At 39.9% G+C, this 16,401-nt stretch overlaps 1 protein-coding gene and 1 long non-coding RNA gene across 3 annotated transcripts in view; one reads left to right on the top strand and one right to left on the bottom strand.

Moving 5' to 3' along the window:
• SBF2 (SET binding factor 2) overlaps positions 1–16,401 on the bottom strand; it is a 499,008-nt gene that overhangs the window by 7,841 nt on the left and 474,766 nt on the right. For both annotated transcript variants that reach the window (XM_061440817.1, XM_061440818.1), the window contains 3 exons: positions 4,608–4,734; positions 2,333–2,460; positions 950–1,183 (listed from right to left, as the gene is read on the bottom strand). In XM_061440817.1, the coding sequence (XP_061296801.1) occupies positions 950–1,183; positions 2,333–2,460; positions 4,608–4,734 (489 nt within the window). The remainder of the gene's footprint in view (positions 1–949; positions 1,184–2,332; positions 2,461–4,607; positions 4,735–16,401) is intronic.
• LOC133261955 (uncharacterized) overlaps positions 1–16,401 on the top strand; it is a 50,669-nt gene that overhangs the window by 24,801 nt on the left and 9,467 nt on the right. The gene's annotated exons all lie outside the window — the stretch shown is intronic.

Below are 16,401 nucleotides of genomic sequence, written 5' to 3'. Positions count from 1 at the left end.
AGCCCGGGCCAGAGGCCTCCCAAGCCAGGAACATTGGTGGCGGGAGTGCTAGCTGGTGTGATACACTGTGGCAAAGATGATTTATTAGGATCTGTAACCGGGCCTCTTTGTACAGATGGCTTAAATAGAGAGATGAAATCTGTATCCCAAACACCTTCACCCTTGGCCAGCCCATAGGAAATCTCATGGCCACAGCAAAAGGTCAAGCACTAGGCCTATGTCCAGTCCCTAATAGCTGAGGTAGATGAGAAGTCTGTCCTGGACAGAGGAACCCCTTGACTCTGATGATTCAAACCAGATGTAGGGAGAATGAACCAAGAAATGCCCAAGGCCTGGCGTTTCCCTCGGCCAGGGAGACTGAGAGCAGAGCAGCGGCCTCTGTGACGGCGCGCTCACACACCCTTCTCCTGGTGGGAAGACTGAATGGAGAGGACTCTTCAGGAACTGTCTGGCCTGTGTCAGGGCTCAAACCCTTTCCTCAGGGCCACTGCTCTCATCATGGGGTTACTGCCAGAATGGCTTCACTCCAGAATATTCCTTGTAGAAGACGGCTGGCAGTACTCCCATCAGACCATCAGCTCCCCACACTTCTGACTGGAGGAGTAAGGCACCCACAGAAGTCATAACCCAGGCCTGACTCCGGCTCTTGGCCAGATGAAACAGCCGGGAAGCTGCAAACTGCTCTACTTGCTTGAATGCTTCCTCGTAATGATGAAAAACTCACTTCTACTAAGACTGTTTTCCAGTCCCTGCGCCTGGATCTCCAGGGATGCTGGGGAGCAGGTCTGGCTTCCGCATGTTCTATGGTGCTGGCAAGAATGCTAGCCCAGTGTGAGGAGAGCCATGGCCAGGAGCTGGTGAACCAGGCTTCACTCAGCCAGGTTCCCGAGGCCTCTTGTGCCTTCAGGGGCCCAGAGCCTTGGGAGTCTGGCTTCATGTGGTGACTTACACTGAAAAGGCTGGTGAGAGCGTCGGGCTGAGCGCAGCTGACGTCATCGTAGCACGGCCACACGGTTCTCCTCTGGCTCCGGGGCCTGGCTCCTCCGGCCAGCTCAGAGTCTTCGGAGGGCAGCTGCTTGGGGGTCAGCATCATCCAGTCATACGAGGGCCCCGTGGAAAGCGTCTCCTCTATATAGTAATCCCACTTCTTGAGGCTGGAAACGTTTACATTGGGCTTCAGGGCCTGTTTAAAGAAAATTCTGAAATGTAGTTTCATCCTGACCTCAGAGTAGCCCAAGCTTACTGGCAGGCCAGCCCCTAACACTGCAGGGTCCAGGGAAGAGGATGAACAGAGGTTCTGATGACATATGTCTATATATTTAAACATTACACATCAATATAACTATTAGATAAAGTGTGTTCTATCTTCCTACCCTGACAAATATAACTTCCAAACGACCTAGAAGGCCAGGTTTCAGTTGAGAATTCTCAGACCCCTCCGCACTGGGGGAGGCTGGTCCCAGTTCCCAGTTGTTGGCCTAAACCCCTGCCCCTCCTGGCTCAGCTCTGTCCTACACTCTGAAGGTCTCTTACGAACATGCACATATACCCCAGCCCTGCAGCTGAACTCTGTCTGCTCCCTGACAAATGCTACTCCTTAGCTGCCCTTTGGCTTAGGAGTACACTTACTGGCTTAGGGAAGTGGTCTGGTAAGTAATTTGAATTTGGGCAAGGAATTGTGAAGTACCAGAGTGTGGTCTAGATGAAGGAGGAGCATCTAAGCGTGTACTCTTGGTTTCTCACACACCTCATGAGAAGGGTGCATCTGGAGAAAGGCCGGGGTGGGGTCCTATTGTTCTGGGGCTCACAGCCCAGCCTTTTTGCCCATGAGTGGTGGTGGAGAGCTCCACTCCACTGCAGAGCCTATTTCATGCAGACGGGCATGGCAGAGCGTGGCCGTCCCTGAGAAGTCAACCTTCGTGGGCTGGGCTCCAACCTTCCTGCTTCTCATAGGGTTTCTTCCATGGCTCTGGTATGAATGGATTTAGGGAAGTCTTATCTGAAGTATTTTAGGTTTTTCAGCTTAGACAGCATGCTGAGGTTTCAAGTTTTGTTTTCCCTTCCCAGGGCAAGTTGATTTGCTCTGAGTTTCTTGAAGTTATCCTTTCTATGTCTAGGGGGCCAGCTCCTAATTTTTCTGGTCAAGAATTTGGTAACAGACTTCATTGCATCATAATCTAAACCCAAAGTGTATCAACTTTTAAATAGCTTCTGGTATGAAACCTAGTCAAATGTTTATAAAAAGCTTAAACAGCTTATATACGCTCAAAGTAAGGAAAACTTCAACACAAAAATATCCCAAAAATGCAACATAAATGCTTTCTTTCTTTACCTCTATTTCCACTGGTGAATATAAATAATTAAAGAAAATGGGACTCCTCTTGTGCATTCTATCAATACATTCCCAAATACAAATTCCTTTTTTAGCATGCTTGTCTCCTTTATCATCAAATAAAGTTCCTGGAAAAAAAAAATCAGCAAAACAAAAGTCAAATAAATCAACAGTCTGCTTAAAAATGTGATGCATGTAGCAGATGAAAAATGGAGCATTTCGTATGGCTCTCGAAACATCATTGCATGCGCAAAAACCTTAGAAAATAAAAAGATAGGAAAGGACTGTAGCAAAGCTAAAGATAGGAATGGACTTCACAGCTATATGGAAACAAATCCAAATGGAAGGAAAACATGTGCTGAAGTTTTCCCAAGTATTTAGCAATACATCATGACTCCCCCCCCAGGCCACATCCCACATCTATATCTAGATTCACAGAGGTCCATGCCAGCAGACATTCTACACATTTTTCCAAAAAGCTGGAAGGAAACTGATTTGATGAGACTCAGTTAAAAACATAATTTTATGTTTCTTTATAAAGTTGCTGGCTGTTTATTATGAAGCCATTTAAAGTGTTTTCTTTGGTAGTTCACATACACCACACATCGTGGTCAGGAGACTGTAGATGTCAGATGGGTGTGGTCTGTATCCTTGGGTGAGTTCAAAGCTCAGTTGGGGAGGGTGGCATTTCAGGCACTATATTTATACCTTTTAGTCTGTTACTCACATGAGCCCACTTTGTTTTAATAGAGAGGAAGGTGTGTTAGCATGAGGCAGGAGGTATTTCTTTAAAAGGCCAGGAAGAGTGCCTCTCGTGGCAGTGCTGTCTTTTCTTGCTTTAAATGAAAAGACTCAGTCAAAAGTTAATAAGCATTTTATTGACCATAAAATAATGTCTCATGCCCAAGACTGCACAAAATCTTATGAGGGGCCCCCAAGACGTGGAGTTTTAGGAGTTGGACATTACTTAGAGACTAAACTAGCACCAACACTAATTAATGTTTCTTCTCTACCTGTTAAGTGTAGAGTGCAGAACAGTAGTTCTCAACCCTGGCCACTCATTTAAAAAAGACAACAACAAAAAAAACAGGGGCTTCAAAAAGTCCCAGTACTTAGGTCTCACCTCAGACCAATTACAGAGTATGAGAATGGGCCCCAGATAAAAGTCATTTTAAAAAGTTCTCTAAGTGACTCTAATGTCCACTGTAACCAGCTCTACTTAATGTCTTCCCAACACAAGGGTGACTAAAAAATTAAGGTTTCTGATTGTGATGTATGGAATGACAATTTTATGAGTCAACAAAGGTCTGGAAGTTCAAATAGGAAAGGAAATGGTATCACCAGTAATGTCTCCCTTACCAAAAGTATGAAATATTGTACTAGACAAGTTTAATAGCATGCATTGAAAAACAGTATTTCTTGCTTTCATATTTTAAACTCAGAACATTAGTGAATATTTTCAGCCATTAAGAAAATCCTCTTTATGAATATTCAGTATGTATAATATACTGAAAATACACAGTAAACATAACATACTGCTTTTCTTTATTTCTTTTTACCCCTCCCTATAACAATAGCAGAGTAAGAACGTAAAATCCCCTTGGGCAACGTTGACACAGGGGCTGACCAGCTTTCAAGAATCTATTCTTTAGAACTGTTACTGCCATTAAAAATTATAATAATGGTGCTATCTAAAATTTATTGAGTTCTTACTATGTGGTAGCAACTGTGCTAAGAAATTTACAAATATTAATGTGGTCATCCTGGTCCAAAAAGCGGTGTGTGCTATTATTCTCCTCATTTTAAAGATGTGGAAACTGAGGAAACTCAGAGGAACCTAACCTGTCCTAAGTATCGATACTTGGCTGGTAACTGGCAGTGTTGAAATTTAACTGTATTCTGTTTGCTCCAGAGCCCGTGGCCATAACTGCTATGCAAACTGCTTCCAGGGGAGCAGTAACCTACCAGAGTGTACCAGGGATGGGATGACTAGGAGTCAGGTGTTTCTCCACAAACAGCGCTACTGCTTGGAGATAAGAAGACAGTAATAAGCAGATTTACGTTTTCAAAGGTGCTACAGGATGACCACTAGCAGTCCCTGAGATCTGGCACAGCACAAAATCTCACTCATTCATGTCCATTATACTTTCATAGTTCAGAATAAAACACTAAAATGGCCTTGCCACACTTGGGGGTGATTATTTAATTAGAGGTTTTAATTAAAAATACATAAAACTAACAAAAAAAGATTGAACAAGGGCATGCAAACACGTACCGTGCTCTAATCTTTCATAGTCTGAATCCAGGAGAAATGTTTTAAAGCGATTAGACACATAGTGGAAAGCCAAGAACTTTAAGTAATAGAGATTGAATTCAAACTCAGTTGGATACTGGTTGTGAACCTGAAACACACAAGGCAAAGAAAAGAATAAGAATTAAATGGAACAAAAAGTGGATGCCATGGCACTGAACACTGACTGAAATGCATGGGAGACCATTTGGTGACTCAGTCAACTGAATCCCTAACAGGAGTGGAGGTGGGAAGTGAACCAGGCCTTTGCCAGATACCATGCTAGGGGGTTTTACAAGCATAATCTCATATAATCTCCATAACAACACTACAAGATACGCATTATTTTTTGCTGGATTTATTGAGCAAAAATCGACATATAACATTGTGTAAGTTTAAAGTGTACAACACAGTAATTTAATACTCAAATCTATTATAAAATGATTACCATGTTAGTGGTAGTTAACACCTCCATAACCTCATATGATTACCTTTTTTTTTTTTTTTTGGTGGTGAGAACATCTAAGATCTACTTTCTTAGCAACTTTCAAGGATATAATACAGTAATACTAACTATAGTTGCCATGGTGTACAGTGGACCCCCAGAACTTACTCCTCTTAAGTCTGGAAGACAAACATCTCCCATCTGCCACCTCCCCACAACCCCCAGCCTCTGGTAACCACCATTCTACTCTGTTTTTGTGAGTAAGGCTTTTTAAGGTTTTACCTATAAGTGAGATCATACAGTATTTATCTTTCTCTGACTTATTTCACTTAGCATAATTCTCTCAGGGTTTATCCACACTGTTGCAATGGCAGGATTTACTTTTTTCTCACGACTGAGTGATATTCTAATGTTTATGTATATAATGTTTATATTTATAACATATGTTATATATATGTTATCCTTTCACCTGTAGATGGATACTTAGGTCATTTCTTGACCATTGTGAAGAACGCTACAGTGAAGTATCTCTGAGGTAACGATTTCATTCCCTCCAATGTATCCAGAAATGGGACTGCTGGGTCACACGGTAGCTCTATTTTAATATTCTGAGGAGCCTCCGTGTTGTTTTCCGTAGTGACTGAATCAATTTACATCCCTACCAGCAGCACACAAGAGCTCCCTTTTCTCTGCCTCCTCTCCTGCACTGTTACCGTTTGTCTTTTTGATACTAGCCATTCGAACAAGTGTGAAGTGACGTCTTGTGATTTCAATTTGCACTTTCCTGATGATTACTGGGGCTTCCCTGGTGGCTCAGAGGTTAAAGCGTCTGTCTGCAATGCGGGAGACCTGGGTTCGATCCCTGGGTGAGTGAACACTTTTTCATATACCTTTGGCCATTTGTATGTCTTTGGAAAAATGTCCGTTCAGATCCTTTGAAGAGAGGTATTCTCACCCACCCCCAACCCTGTACGGATGAGGAGGCTGAAGATGAGCAGGATTAAGTAATTTGCCCAAGGTCACTTATAGTAATGAGAGAGCCCAGATTTGAATCCTGGCTTGTTAGGCTCCTCAGTCACTGTCTCATTTACTTCATACTGTGCTAGATACTTGACAAATACAAATTATTGTATGCCGTGGTCCTTGCTTTCCAGGCATCTGTGGTGTAACAGTGTGTAATACAACAAGAAAAATTATACTTACAGAAGTTTGGCAGTGAAAGGAATGAGAAGAGAAGGTGGTGGTTTGTGGGGGGACAGCAAGAGTCGTTTTCCTGATAAAAGAAAGGTGTGCCTGTCTGAGGGCAAGGCAGAAGGAGCCAACAGAGAATAAACTGTGGAGAAAGAGCTGATAACTAAGAGAGTAAGGCCCTGGGAAAGCAAGAATGAATGAGGCCAAGGGTCCAGAAGCAGGCAAAAGCCTTAAAAATGAGGCGGAATAGAAGAGTAGACAAGAAGAAAAGTATGTTCAAGTGCCAAGGGTGGGAGGGAAGAGCTTATGCCTTTTAACCTTAATTTTCCATCAGTAACTTAGGTCACTGGAGAGAGGAATAAGGATGAGGGAATGGCATGGGAGGGTGGCAGCAGGGCAGAGCCTGGAACGGTCACTGAGCTGTGCTGTGCTGAAGGCAGACTCTCTGGAGCCGTCTTACGTTGGCAGAAGACAGGCTGATGACCTTGGGACACTCTGGTCCACCCAGCAATCTCACCTCTGGACTGCTCACTCTCTCATGACCAATGAGAGAATTTTGCTTGGTTGAGATAAGTTCCAATCATAATTGTATTTGCTTAAAAGCTGTTTCAAATGAACACTGCAGGCAGGCTGTCTAAAAGCCAGCTTTCCTCTCCATGTTTAATTTGGCAATGTAGACTCACACTTGGTCAGCCAAGAGAGCGGCATATGTGCAATATGTTGATTGCTCAATAGATCAATGGGAGTTTAAAGTCATGATCTGGATACCATCAATTTATCAACCTTTATCACTTGATTAGAAACCTAGATTTCTGTGATGATTAAAGATTTTTTTTTCCCTATTTTTTTTTGGCTTTTACACTGAACTAAAATTTTAGTTCATACATAATGCAAAATAAAATGGAGGCTAAGAAGAATGTATTAAAACAGTCTGACTCTTCTGCATCAGGCTTGCAAACTGTGGGTGGACCTGCTTTCTTGACCTGAGCTACCGTCCTTCCTGTTGCGTCTGGCCTCCCCAGGACAGGGGAACTTTCTGTAGGACAACTGGGGTGTGGCTCTGAATAGTGAGGTAGTGCACCATATTCCAGGTTTTAGAACTTAAACTCTTTAGCCTGAGTTCCTGAATCCATACCACCACCTCAAGGGGCCAGAGTGCACATGATGGAGAGGGGGTGACTGGGCTGTTGGGATAGAAGAAGAAGACTGGTCCAGGATGGAGCTTGGTTCTCTACCATCTGAGAGTCTCAGAGAGAAATCTGCAATGTGTTTGGGTGTGAGCTCCAAGAACAACTTTGCCCCAATAGCCCTTGGAATAAAACTCCGTAATCACAGGCCAGACCCTTGGCTCACTGTATCCAGGGGAAGAGTTCAGGGCAATTTCCACTGACCTAGTCCATGACAATTCTAAAAACTTAAAAAAAAAAAAAATTTATTAAACAAAGCCCCAGAATAACAAAACATTTCTCTCAGTGATTCTTCTCCATAAAAACCACTTGCTGCATATATAACTGTTATCTTTTCTTGATTATTCTGATATTTAATATGCCTAGGAATATGATCTTAATGACCCACTTCTGAGGTAAAGTAGAATGGAAATGATAATGAATATGACCTTAAGTTGAACTTACAGGCACTCAGGGAGATCAGCCGCTAGGACTAGAAGGAAAACTCCTCTACAAGTGGAAAAATGCTCTCACAGACCACTGTGCTGAGTGACTGACCTCACCACAAACCCTGCACTCTACAATTAACGACAGTAAGACTAGACACTTCTTCAAGGCTGCTGGCGCTCGCCCTGCTCGAACTGGAACTGCTGCTTAGAAAACACCCAGGTGTGAGCGCTTGGGGGCACCATGGTGTCTGTGTCCGTGTGGCCATGAAGGCACCTGCAGTTGCTAACTGCTTGGAGTGAAAAACAGTCTGTCCCCATACTGGGGTTAATTATCAGGTCTGTTGGAAGTGGAAGAGAAGATGCTGAACAACTTGGTTCTTTTACTTGGTAGCAACAGTTTTAAGCAACAAGCATGTAAAAATTTCTTCGATGGAAAAAAAATAAATAAAAGTGACCTGAATGCCGGTTGATTAATGCCTAGCTACGTTTGGAATCTGATATTAAGAAACTCAAGGAATTTTCTGAAATGTCTTTTGACTATAATGAAAAATTAAGACCTGATTGTGAATACAAGACAAAAATCTCGTGCTTAGACTTCTAGTAAATACTCTCTCCATTTAGTCCTACATCCCAGAAACTGAGTTTGTCCAGTTAATCGGCTCCCCTCCCCTTGTCAACAGGACACCCGGACTCTCCTCCCGTACCCCACCACAGTGCTCTCCACAAGGCACAGGACACACACAGGCTTTCTCCTCCTCCTGTTAAGTATCACTGTGATAGAGGAAATGGGATCAAGGGCAGAGACGTCCTCTAAGGACATACTACAGGGAACGAGTGAGAGTTTAGAGGTTTGTTGGCCACTTTTTAAAAAATTTTAATGAGGTATAATTGACATACGATAAGCTGCATATACTTAAAAGTGTAGAATATGCTACATTCTAACATCTCCATACACCTGTGAAGCCATTGCCACCATCAATACAGTGAACCTACCAACCATAACTCCCCAAAGTTTCCTGCACCCTCCTCTGCAAGCAATGACTGATTTGCTTTTTGTCACTATGGGTTAATTTGTACCTACTTAAACTTTATTATAGGGCTTCCCTGGTGGCTCTGTGGTAAAGAATCTGCCTGTCAATGAAGGAGATGTGGGTTCACTCCCTACGCTGGGAACATTCCCTGGAGAAGGAAATGGCAACCCACTCCAGTATTCTTGCCTGGATAATCCCATGGACTGAGGAGCCTGGCAGGCTACAGTCCATGCGGTCGCAGAAGAGTAGGACACAACTTAGCAAGTGAACAATAAGAACTTTATATAAACGGAATGAGAAATGTGTACCCTTTTTGTGTGTGTCCTTCCTTCACTAAGCATAATTATTTAAGACGCATCTATGTTGTTGGGTTTTCAGTAGTAAATTCCTTTCTATAGCTAGATAGTATTCCACTACATGGATATCCCACAGTTTGTTTATTCATTCACCTGTGGATGGACAGGTGGATGGTTGCTTCTAGATTTGAGGTTATTACATATAATGTTGCTGTGAACAGTTATGTATGAGTCTTTTTGTGGGCATAAAGCCTTCGTTTCTCTTGTGTAACTGCCTAGGGATGGAAAGATGAGTCATATACTAGATAGGTATGTTGAACTTTTAAAGAAATGGTCAAACTGTTATCTCAATGGTATAATTTTATATTCCCGCCAGCAGTGTTAAAAAATTCCAGTTCCTCTACATCCTTGTCAACACTCCAGGCAGTCAGTTTTTAAATTTTAGTCATTAAAATAGGAATATAGTAGTTAAATAGCTACGTAGTAATGATTTTAATTTGCATTTCCTAATGACAAATGATAAAAGTATCTTTTCATTTGCTAATTTTCCATCTGTATATTTTTGAAGTCAGTATAAATGTTATGCTATTTTAAAAAATAGGTTGGTTGTTTCTTAAATACTGAGTTTTGAGAATCCTTTATATATACTAGATATAAGTCCTCTAGCAGATACATGATTTGCAAATGTTTTCTCCCACTCTGTGATTTGTCTTTTCATTTTTTTAACAGTGATTTTGAAAAACAAAAGTTTTTAACTTTGACAAAGTCTAATTTATCTAAGGGAGGCCTGGTGTGCTGCGATTCATGGGGTTGCAAAGAGTCAGACACAACTGAGTGACTGAACTGAATTGGCTGAATTTATCTAATTTATTTTTTCCTTTTATGGATGATGCTTTTGGTGTTGAATCTAAGATATCCTTGTCTCATAACCCAAGATCACAAGGATTTCTTCCCATGTTTTCTTCTAGAAGTAGAGTATTATGACCCCTTTGGAATTAACTTTTATTTGGATGCAAGGTATGGGTCAAAAGAAATGACCCATTTTCCATTTTGCATCTGGATCCAATTGTCCAATTGTCCAAAATCCAATTGTCTGATACCATTTGTGGAAAAGACTCTTTTCTACCTATTGTTTAGACATTGTTTTATTGAAAAATTTTTGTTGAAGTGTAGCTGATTTACCATTTTGCATTAGTTTCTGGCGCGTGGCGAAGTGATTATTTATCTATATAGACACACACACATATATGTATGTGTGTACATATATATGTATGGGCTTTCCTGGTGGCTCAGCTGGTAAAGAAGCTACCTGCAATGCGGGAAGCCAGGGTTCAATCCCTGGGTTGGGAAGATCCCCTGGAGAAGGGAAAGGCTACCCACTCCAGTATTCTGGCCTAGAAAATTCCAAAGACTGTATAGTTCATGGGGTCACAAAGAGTTGGACACAACTGAGCACCTTTCACATACACATACATCATATATATATTTATACACACACACACACATATATTCTCTTTCATATTCTTTTCCATTATGGTTTATTACAAGACATTGAATATAGTTCCCTGTGCTATACAGTGGGGCCTTGTGGCTTAACTATTTTATATATAGTAGTTTGCTAATCCCAGACTCCTAACTTATCCCTACCCCACCCCCTTTCCCCTCTGGAAATCATTTTTTTGGTCTGTGTCTGTGAATTGGTTTCTGTTTTGTGAGTATGTTATTGTTATCATATTTTCGATTCCACAAATAAGTGATATATTTACCTATTAGTTTTGCATCTTTGTAAAAAATCAGTTGTCCATATATCATATTATATATGGAACTATTTCTGGACTGTCTATTCTGTTACGTTGATCTATTTGTCTGTCTTTATACCAATTATCCTGTTTTGATTACTACAGCATTATAATAAAATCAGATAATGTTAGTCCCCCAATTTTGTTCTTTTTCAAAGTTGTTTTGGCTATTCTAGATCCTTTGCCTTTCCATATGGATTTAATTGAATTAAGTTTGCCAGTTTCTACAAAGTAGCACCCTAGGAGTTTTATTATGATTACATTGAATCTTTAATTTGGGGAAACTGATATTTTAACATCAAGTTTTCTGGTCCATGAACAACAGGTATTTCTTGATTTATTTAGTAAATATTTTCTTTTTGTTTTCTCTTAGTAATATTTTATAGTTTGTGTCTAGGTCGTTAATGTATTTTGCTAGATTTCTTTCATTTTTTTGATACTGTGGTAAATAGCAGTATTTTTAAATTTCAATTTTCCTATGGTTTATTGCTAACATTGATTTTTGTATATTGAGCATGTATTCTGCAGCTTTGCTAAACTCATTTATTTTAGTATCATTTTTCTTTTTTTGGAGGTAGAGTCCATAGATAATCACGTTGTTTGTGAATAAAGCTAGTTTTACTTCTTCCTTTCTAACGTGGGTGTCTTTATTATTATTTTCTCGCCTTACTGCATGGCTATTAAGTTTAGTACAATGTTGAATAGAAGTGGTGAAGCAGGCATTCACATCTTGTTCCTCATCTTAGGAGGAAAGCATTCAATCTTTCACTATTAAGTATGATATTAGCTGTGGGTTTTTTTTTGTTTTTGATACTGTTTATAGTTTAAGAGAATTTCTGAGAATTTTCATAAGGAAGGGATTTTATATTTTGTCAGCTTTTTCTCTGCATCTATTGAAATGATTGTATGGGTTTTTTTTTTTTTTTTTAGTCCCTTAATAAGTTTTTTTAGCTGCACTGGGTCTTCGTTGCTGTGCACAGGCTTTCTCTGGTTACGGTGAGTGGGGGCTACTCTTGTTGCAGTATGCAGGCTTCTCATCGTGGTGGCTTCTCTTGTAGAGCATGGGGTCTAGGCTTGCAGGCTTTAGTAGCTGTGGCACTCAGACTCTGCAACATGGGCTCAGGAGTTGTGGTGCACTGGCTTAGTTGCCCTTTGGCATGTGGGATCTCCCCAGACCAGAGATCGAACTTGTGTGCCCTGCACTAGCAGGCAGATTCTCAATCACTGGACCACTAGGGAAGTCCTAGTTCCTTAATATGGTGAGTTACACTAATTGATTTCAAGTGTGAAACTGACTGCATTCCTAGAATAAACCCCATTTGACCATGGTATCAGAGAAGGCAATGGCACTCCACTCCAGTACTCTTGCCTGGAAAATCCATGGATGGAGGAGCCTGGTGGGCTGCAGTCCATGGGGTCACGAAGAGTCGGACACGACTGAGCGACTTTCCTTTCACTTTTCACTTTCCTGCACTGGAGAAGGAAATGGCAACCCACTCCAGTGTTCTTGCCTGGAGAATCTCAGGGACAGGGAAGCCTGGTGGGCTGCAGTCTATGGGGTCGCACAGAGTCGGACACGACTGAAGCGACTTAGCAGTAGCAGCAGCAGACCATGGTATGTCACTTTTAAAATATATTGTTGAATTTGATTTGCTGAAATTCTGTTTAGAAAATTTGAATCTATGACCATCAGAGATACTGATCTATAGTTTCCATTTTTCTTTGTCAGACCAAGGTAATGCTGGCCTCATACACTGAGTGGCTTTTTGCTTAAATTTTCTGGAAGAGTTTTTGTAGAATTGCTATTATTTCTTCCCTGGCTTCTCTGTTAGCTCAGTTGGTAAGGAATCTGCCTGCAATGCAGGAGACCCTGGTTCAATTCCCAGTTGGAAAGATCCACTGGAGAAAGAATAGGCTACCCATTCCAGAATTCTTGGCTTCCCTTGTGGCTCAGCTGGTAAAGGATCTGCCTGCAATCCAGGAGGACCTGGGTTCAACCCCTGGGTTGGGAAGATCCCTGGAGAAGGGAAAGGCTACCTACTCCAGTATTCTGGACTGGAGAGTTCCATGGACTATATAGTCCATGGGGTCACAAAGAGTAGGGCATGATGGAACGAATTTTACTTCCTTAAATACTTGGTAGAATTTGCCAGTTAAGTCACTGAGGCCTGAAGCCATCTTTCTACGTGGAAAGGTTTTGACTACAATTTCAATTTCTTTACTAGACACAGGCCTATTCAGGTTATATATCTGTTCTCGAGTGAGTGGGATAGTTTGTGTCTTTCAAAGAATCTGTCCATTTGAACTAAATTTTTAATTTTACTGATGCAAAATTGTTCACAATATTCCCTTATGCTGCCTTTACTATCTATAGAATCTGTAGGGATGTCATCTTCTTCATTGCTAATACTGGTAATTTGTGTTTTTTTTTCCTTTCAGTCTGGCTAGAGGTTTATTAATTTTACTGATCTTTTCAAAGAAAAGCTTTTGGTTTCATTAGTTTTCTTTATTGTTGGCTATGACTTGCCTAAAGGCAAGTCTGCTTCAAATAAATTTAGCTGTACTGTATTATGCAGAACTGGGAATGATAGGCATCTCAGGCTATAAATTAATTCTATGTGAGCATTTCCCCAAATATGCTGATGAACAGAGTTTTAGGCCTCTTTCAATCATCATCTGGATTCTGTTGTTCAAAACAATTTTGTATTTATCTTGATAAAGAGAAAAAATATATACAGATTTAAAATATTAGGACTAAGCTGTTTGAGGTATTTTTGGTTTTATTTTTCATTAAGTACTAAAACCTGCCAATTTCACTTATTTATAAGAAGAGAATATGAAATGGAATCTGGAGAAATATGAATTTATAGGGTTTTACTTTTTGCCCATATGCCATTAAGTACTTTGTAAAATTTAAAGACTCATAAAAATAAGCTATGACTCAAATCCCAGGAAAAATCAACATTTTGGGAATAAAATATAATACGTTAAAATTGGATTTTATTTCAGGAATTACAAATATTAAGCTACAAGAGAACCTGTATTTAATGGTATCAACATTTTAAAAATTATGAGTATACTAGACACACCCTAGAAAAAACAGGTAGCTAATACTAGTTTTTGTTATTTCACAGATTAAGATTTAACAAACATTAACTGTATACCTTCTGTGCCAATCATTTCACATAAGATTTTTAATCCTTCTGAGATATATATATATATATATATATAAACATATATAAAGAAACTGAAGTACAAAGAGGTTAAATAATTTGTTAAAGATCAAAAATTAGTAAATGAGACTAATATGCAAACTCAAACGTACTTTATGGGCTCAAACATTAAAAGCTTTTAACGTGCAATTGCTTTGTTATAAAACAGCTTAGAGTATGCCAGTTTTGCCAGTTTTGAGTTGACTGGGAAGCAGGCAGACACTAGAAACTCTTGAATATACCATGAATCCATTAAATGCAGTTATTTTGCCAATACTCATGGATACATTTTAGAGTAAATGACCTATGTGAGGGGGCAGCTTAGCTGCTCAAATATGTACTCAAGGGAAAGCTCACATCTCTGAAAGGCAAATAGCTTTTCTCTTTGGAATAGGACCTAGCATAGTGCTGGCATGTGATAACTGTGAGGAGAATCCTATCATAAAGTCAGACAGAGTGAGTCAATTTACAAACTGAATAAACTTCAAAGGCAAAGTTATAACTGTTACTTGTTTTTCTCTAAGTAGGAAATAATGAGAAAGTCCTAAGATGCACTCGAAGATTTAATCTAGTGCTGGAATAAAGGAGATACTTTCCGACATGCCATGTTTTCAAATTCATACTTTACGTATTTTCCCCCCTTACTTTTAGAAAGAAATTTTAGGTAATTAAAACAAATTTTTTGGATGTGTTTTCCTTCTAAGTTTGGTTCAACTATTTTAAGAAAAGGAAGCATCCTGTAATGATATCATCAGAGCTAAGCCAATTTCTTTTAGAAGCAACAAAAAAATCTGCCAGATGTTGCTATTATGAAACAGTGATCCAGCATTTATAATTCATCTGACACCTGGATATACTGGCGTAAACAATGGCTTTTTATATGATGAGGCAGTTCTAATTTAAGATCAGTGCTTCATCTGTTTTCTTTGTAACTCTATTAGCACTAATGGGCAAGTCTAAGCATACGGCCTTTTGGCATCCAGTGTGTTACAAACGGTTAATAAGCAGTGGACACATTCCACCTGGGAAAGTTTCGCTTGCTGCTGCATAATTTTGCACTTATTTTTTAAAATGTTCTTGGGCCTGGCTCTGTTTTGTGCTCCTGAGAGACTGAGGATAGCACTAATTCGAACTGTCTGGCAAAGGAGAGTCATGTAGAGCGTTAGTGTTCACTTGAAAGGTATTCCAAGAAGGCATTTTCTAATGCCTAAAACCAGTATGTAAGAGATGAGGAAACACTACCATATAATTAAGTCAGCAAGAATCAAAAGCACTATCTGTTAACTACAGTCCCCTGTTTTTGAATGAATATATAATCCCTTTCAGCACAAAATAATCTACTTCACCAAAACTATCACAGCCAAACATTCTTTAAATACTGCAATTAATGTCATATACTCACTTTGCCATGACTTGCCTGCACTCAGGTAATTATGTTAGGGTACTAAGTTGAGGGTTCAGACAAATTTTTAAAAATTTATATTTTAATTGTTTTTTTTTTAAACATGGTACAACCAGATTTGAAATCATACTAAAGGGTCTTTGGATCCTGTGAAGCACTCACCTGCAAGTAATTGAGCTTTCATTAAGTCAACTTTTGTTTTCAATTTCAGAACTGACTGGTTTATACAGAATATTTGCATTTTAACTCTTGTGTAAAATAAGAAAGTTCCAAAAATTAAACATATGCCCCATGTTACTTTATCTAACTTAACAATACACAGTTTGAGCATCTGCTGTAATGAATTCTAAAGGTAACAGATGTAATTCATACTTCATTTTCGTTTATGTTGAGTTGGTTTGGTTACCCCACGAAAGAGGTACTTGTAGAACACAGGTTACTTTCCAACATGCTTCCGTTCAACTCATCCCACCCCAACAATAAAATACAAGCATTACATTTCAAGTAATTATTATTATACTTGGGACACAATGATATTCCCATCTGTGAGGACAGTGTGTCTTATATGAGAATACTCCATGACTCTGCTTGTGAGTGGATTCTTTTGCTGACGCGAATATTTAGGTATGCAGAGCTCTGCAAGGTGAATGTGGGTGTTTAACACCTTTAATAGTGTGTTTAACTGAAGCCAAGTTCAGCCACACAGACACATCCCCTAGCAACTCTCCCTCAAGTAAAGAAAAGGGATTTTTAAAAGGTACAAAGTCGAAAAGGAGGTGGGGAGAAAG

This window comes from Bos javanicus, chromosome 15, assembly GCF_032452875.1.
Source record: "Bos javanicus breed banteng chromosome 15, ARS-OSU_banteng_1.0, whole genome shotgun sequence".
Classification (NCBI taxonomy): Eukaryota; Metazoa; Chordata; class Mammalia; order Artiodactyla; family Bovidae; genus Bos; species Bos javanicus.
Note: the sequence above shows the minus strand (reverse complement) of the source record. Positions and strands in the feature narration are given on the sequence as shown.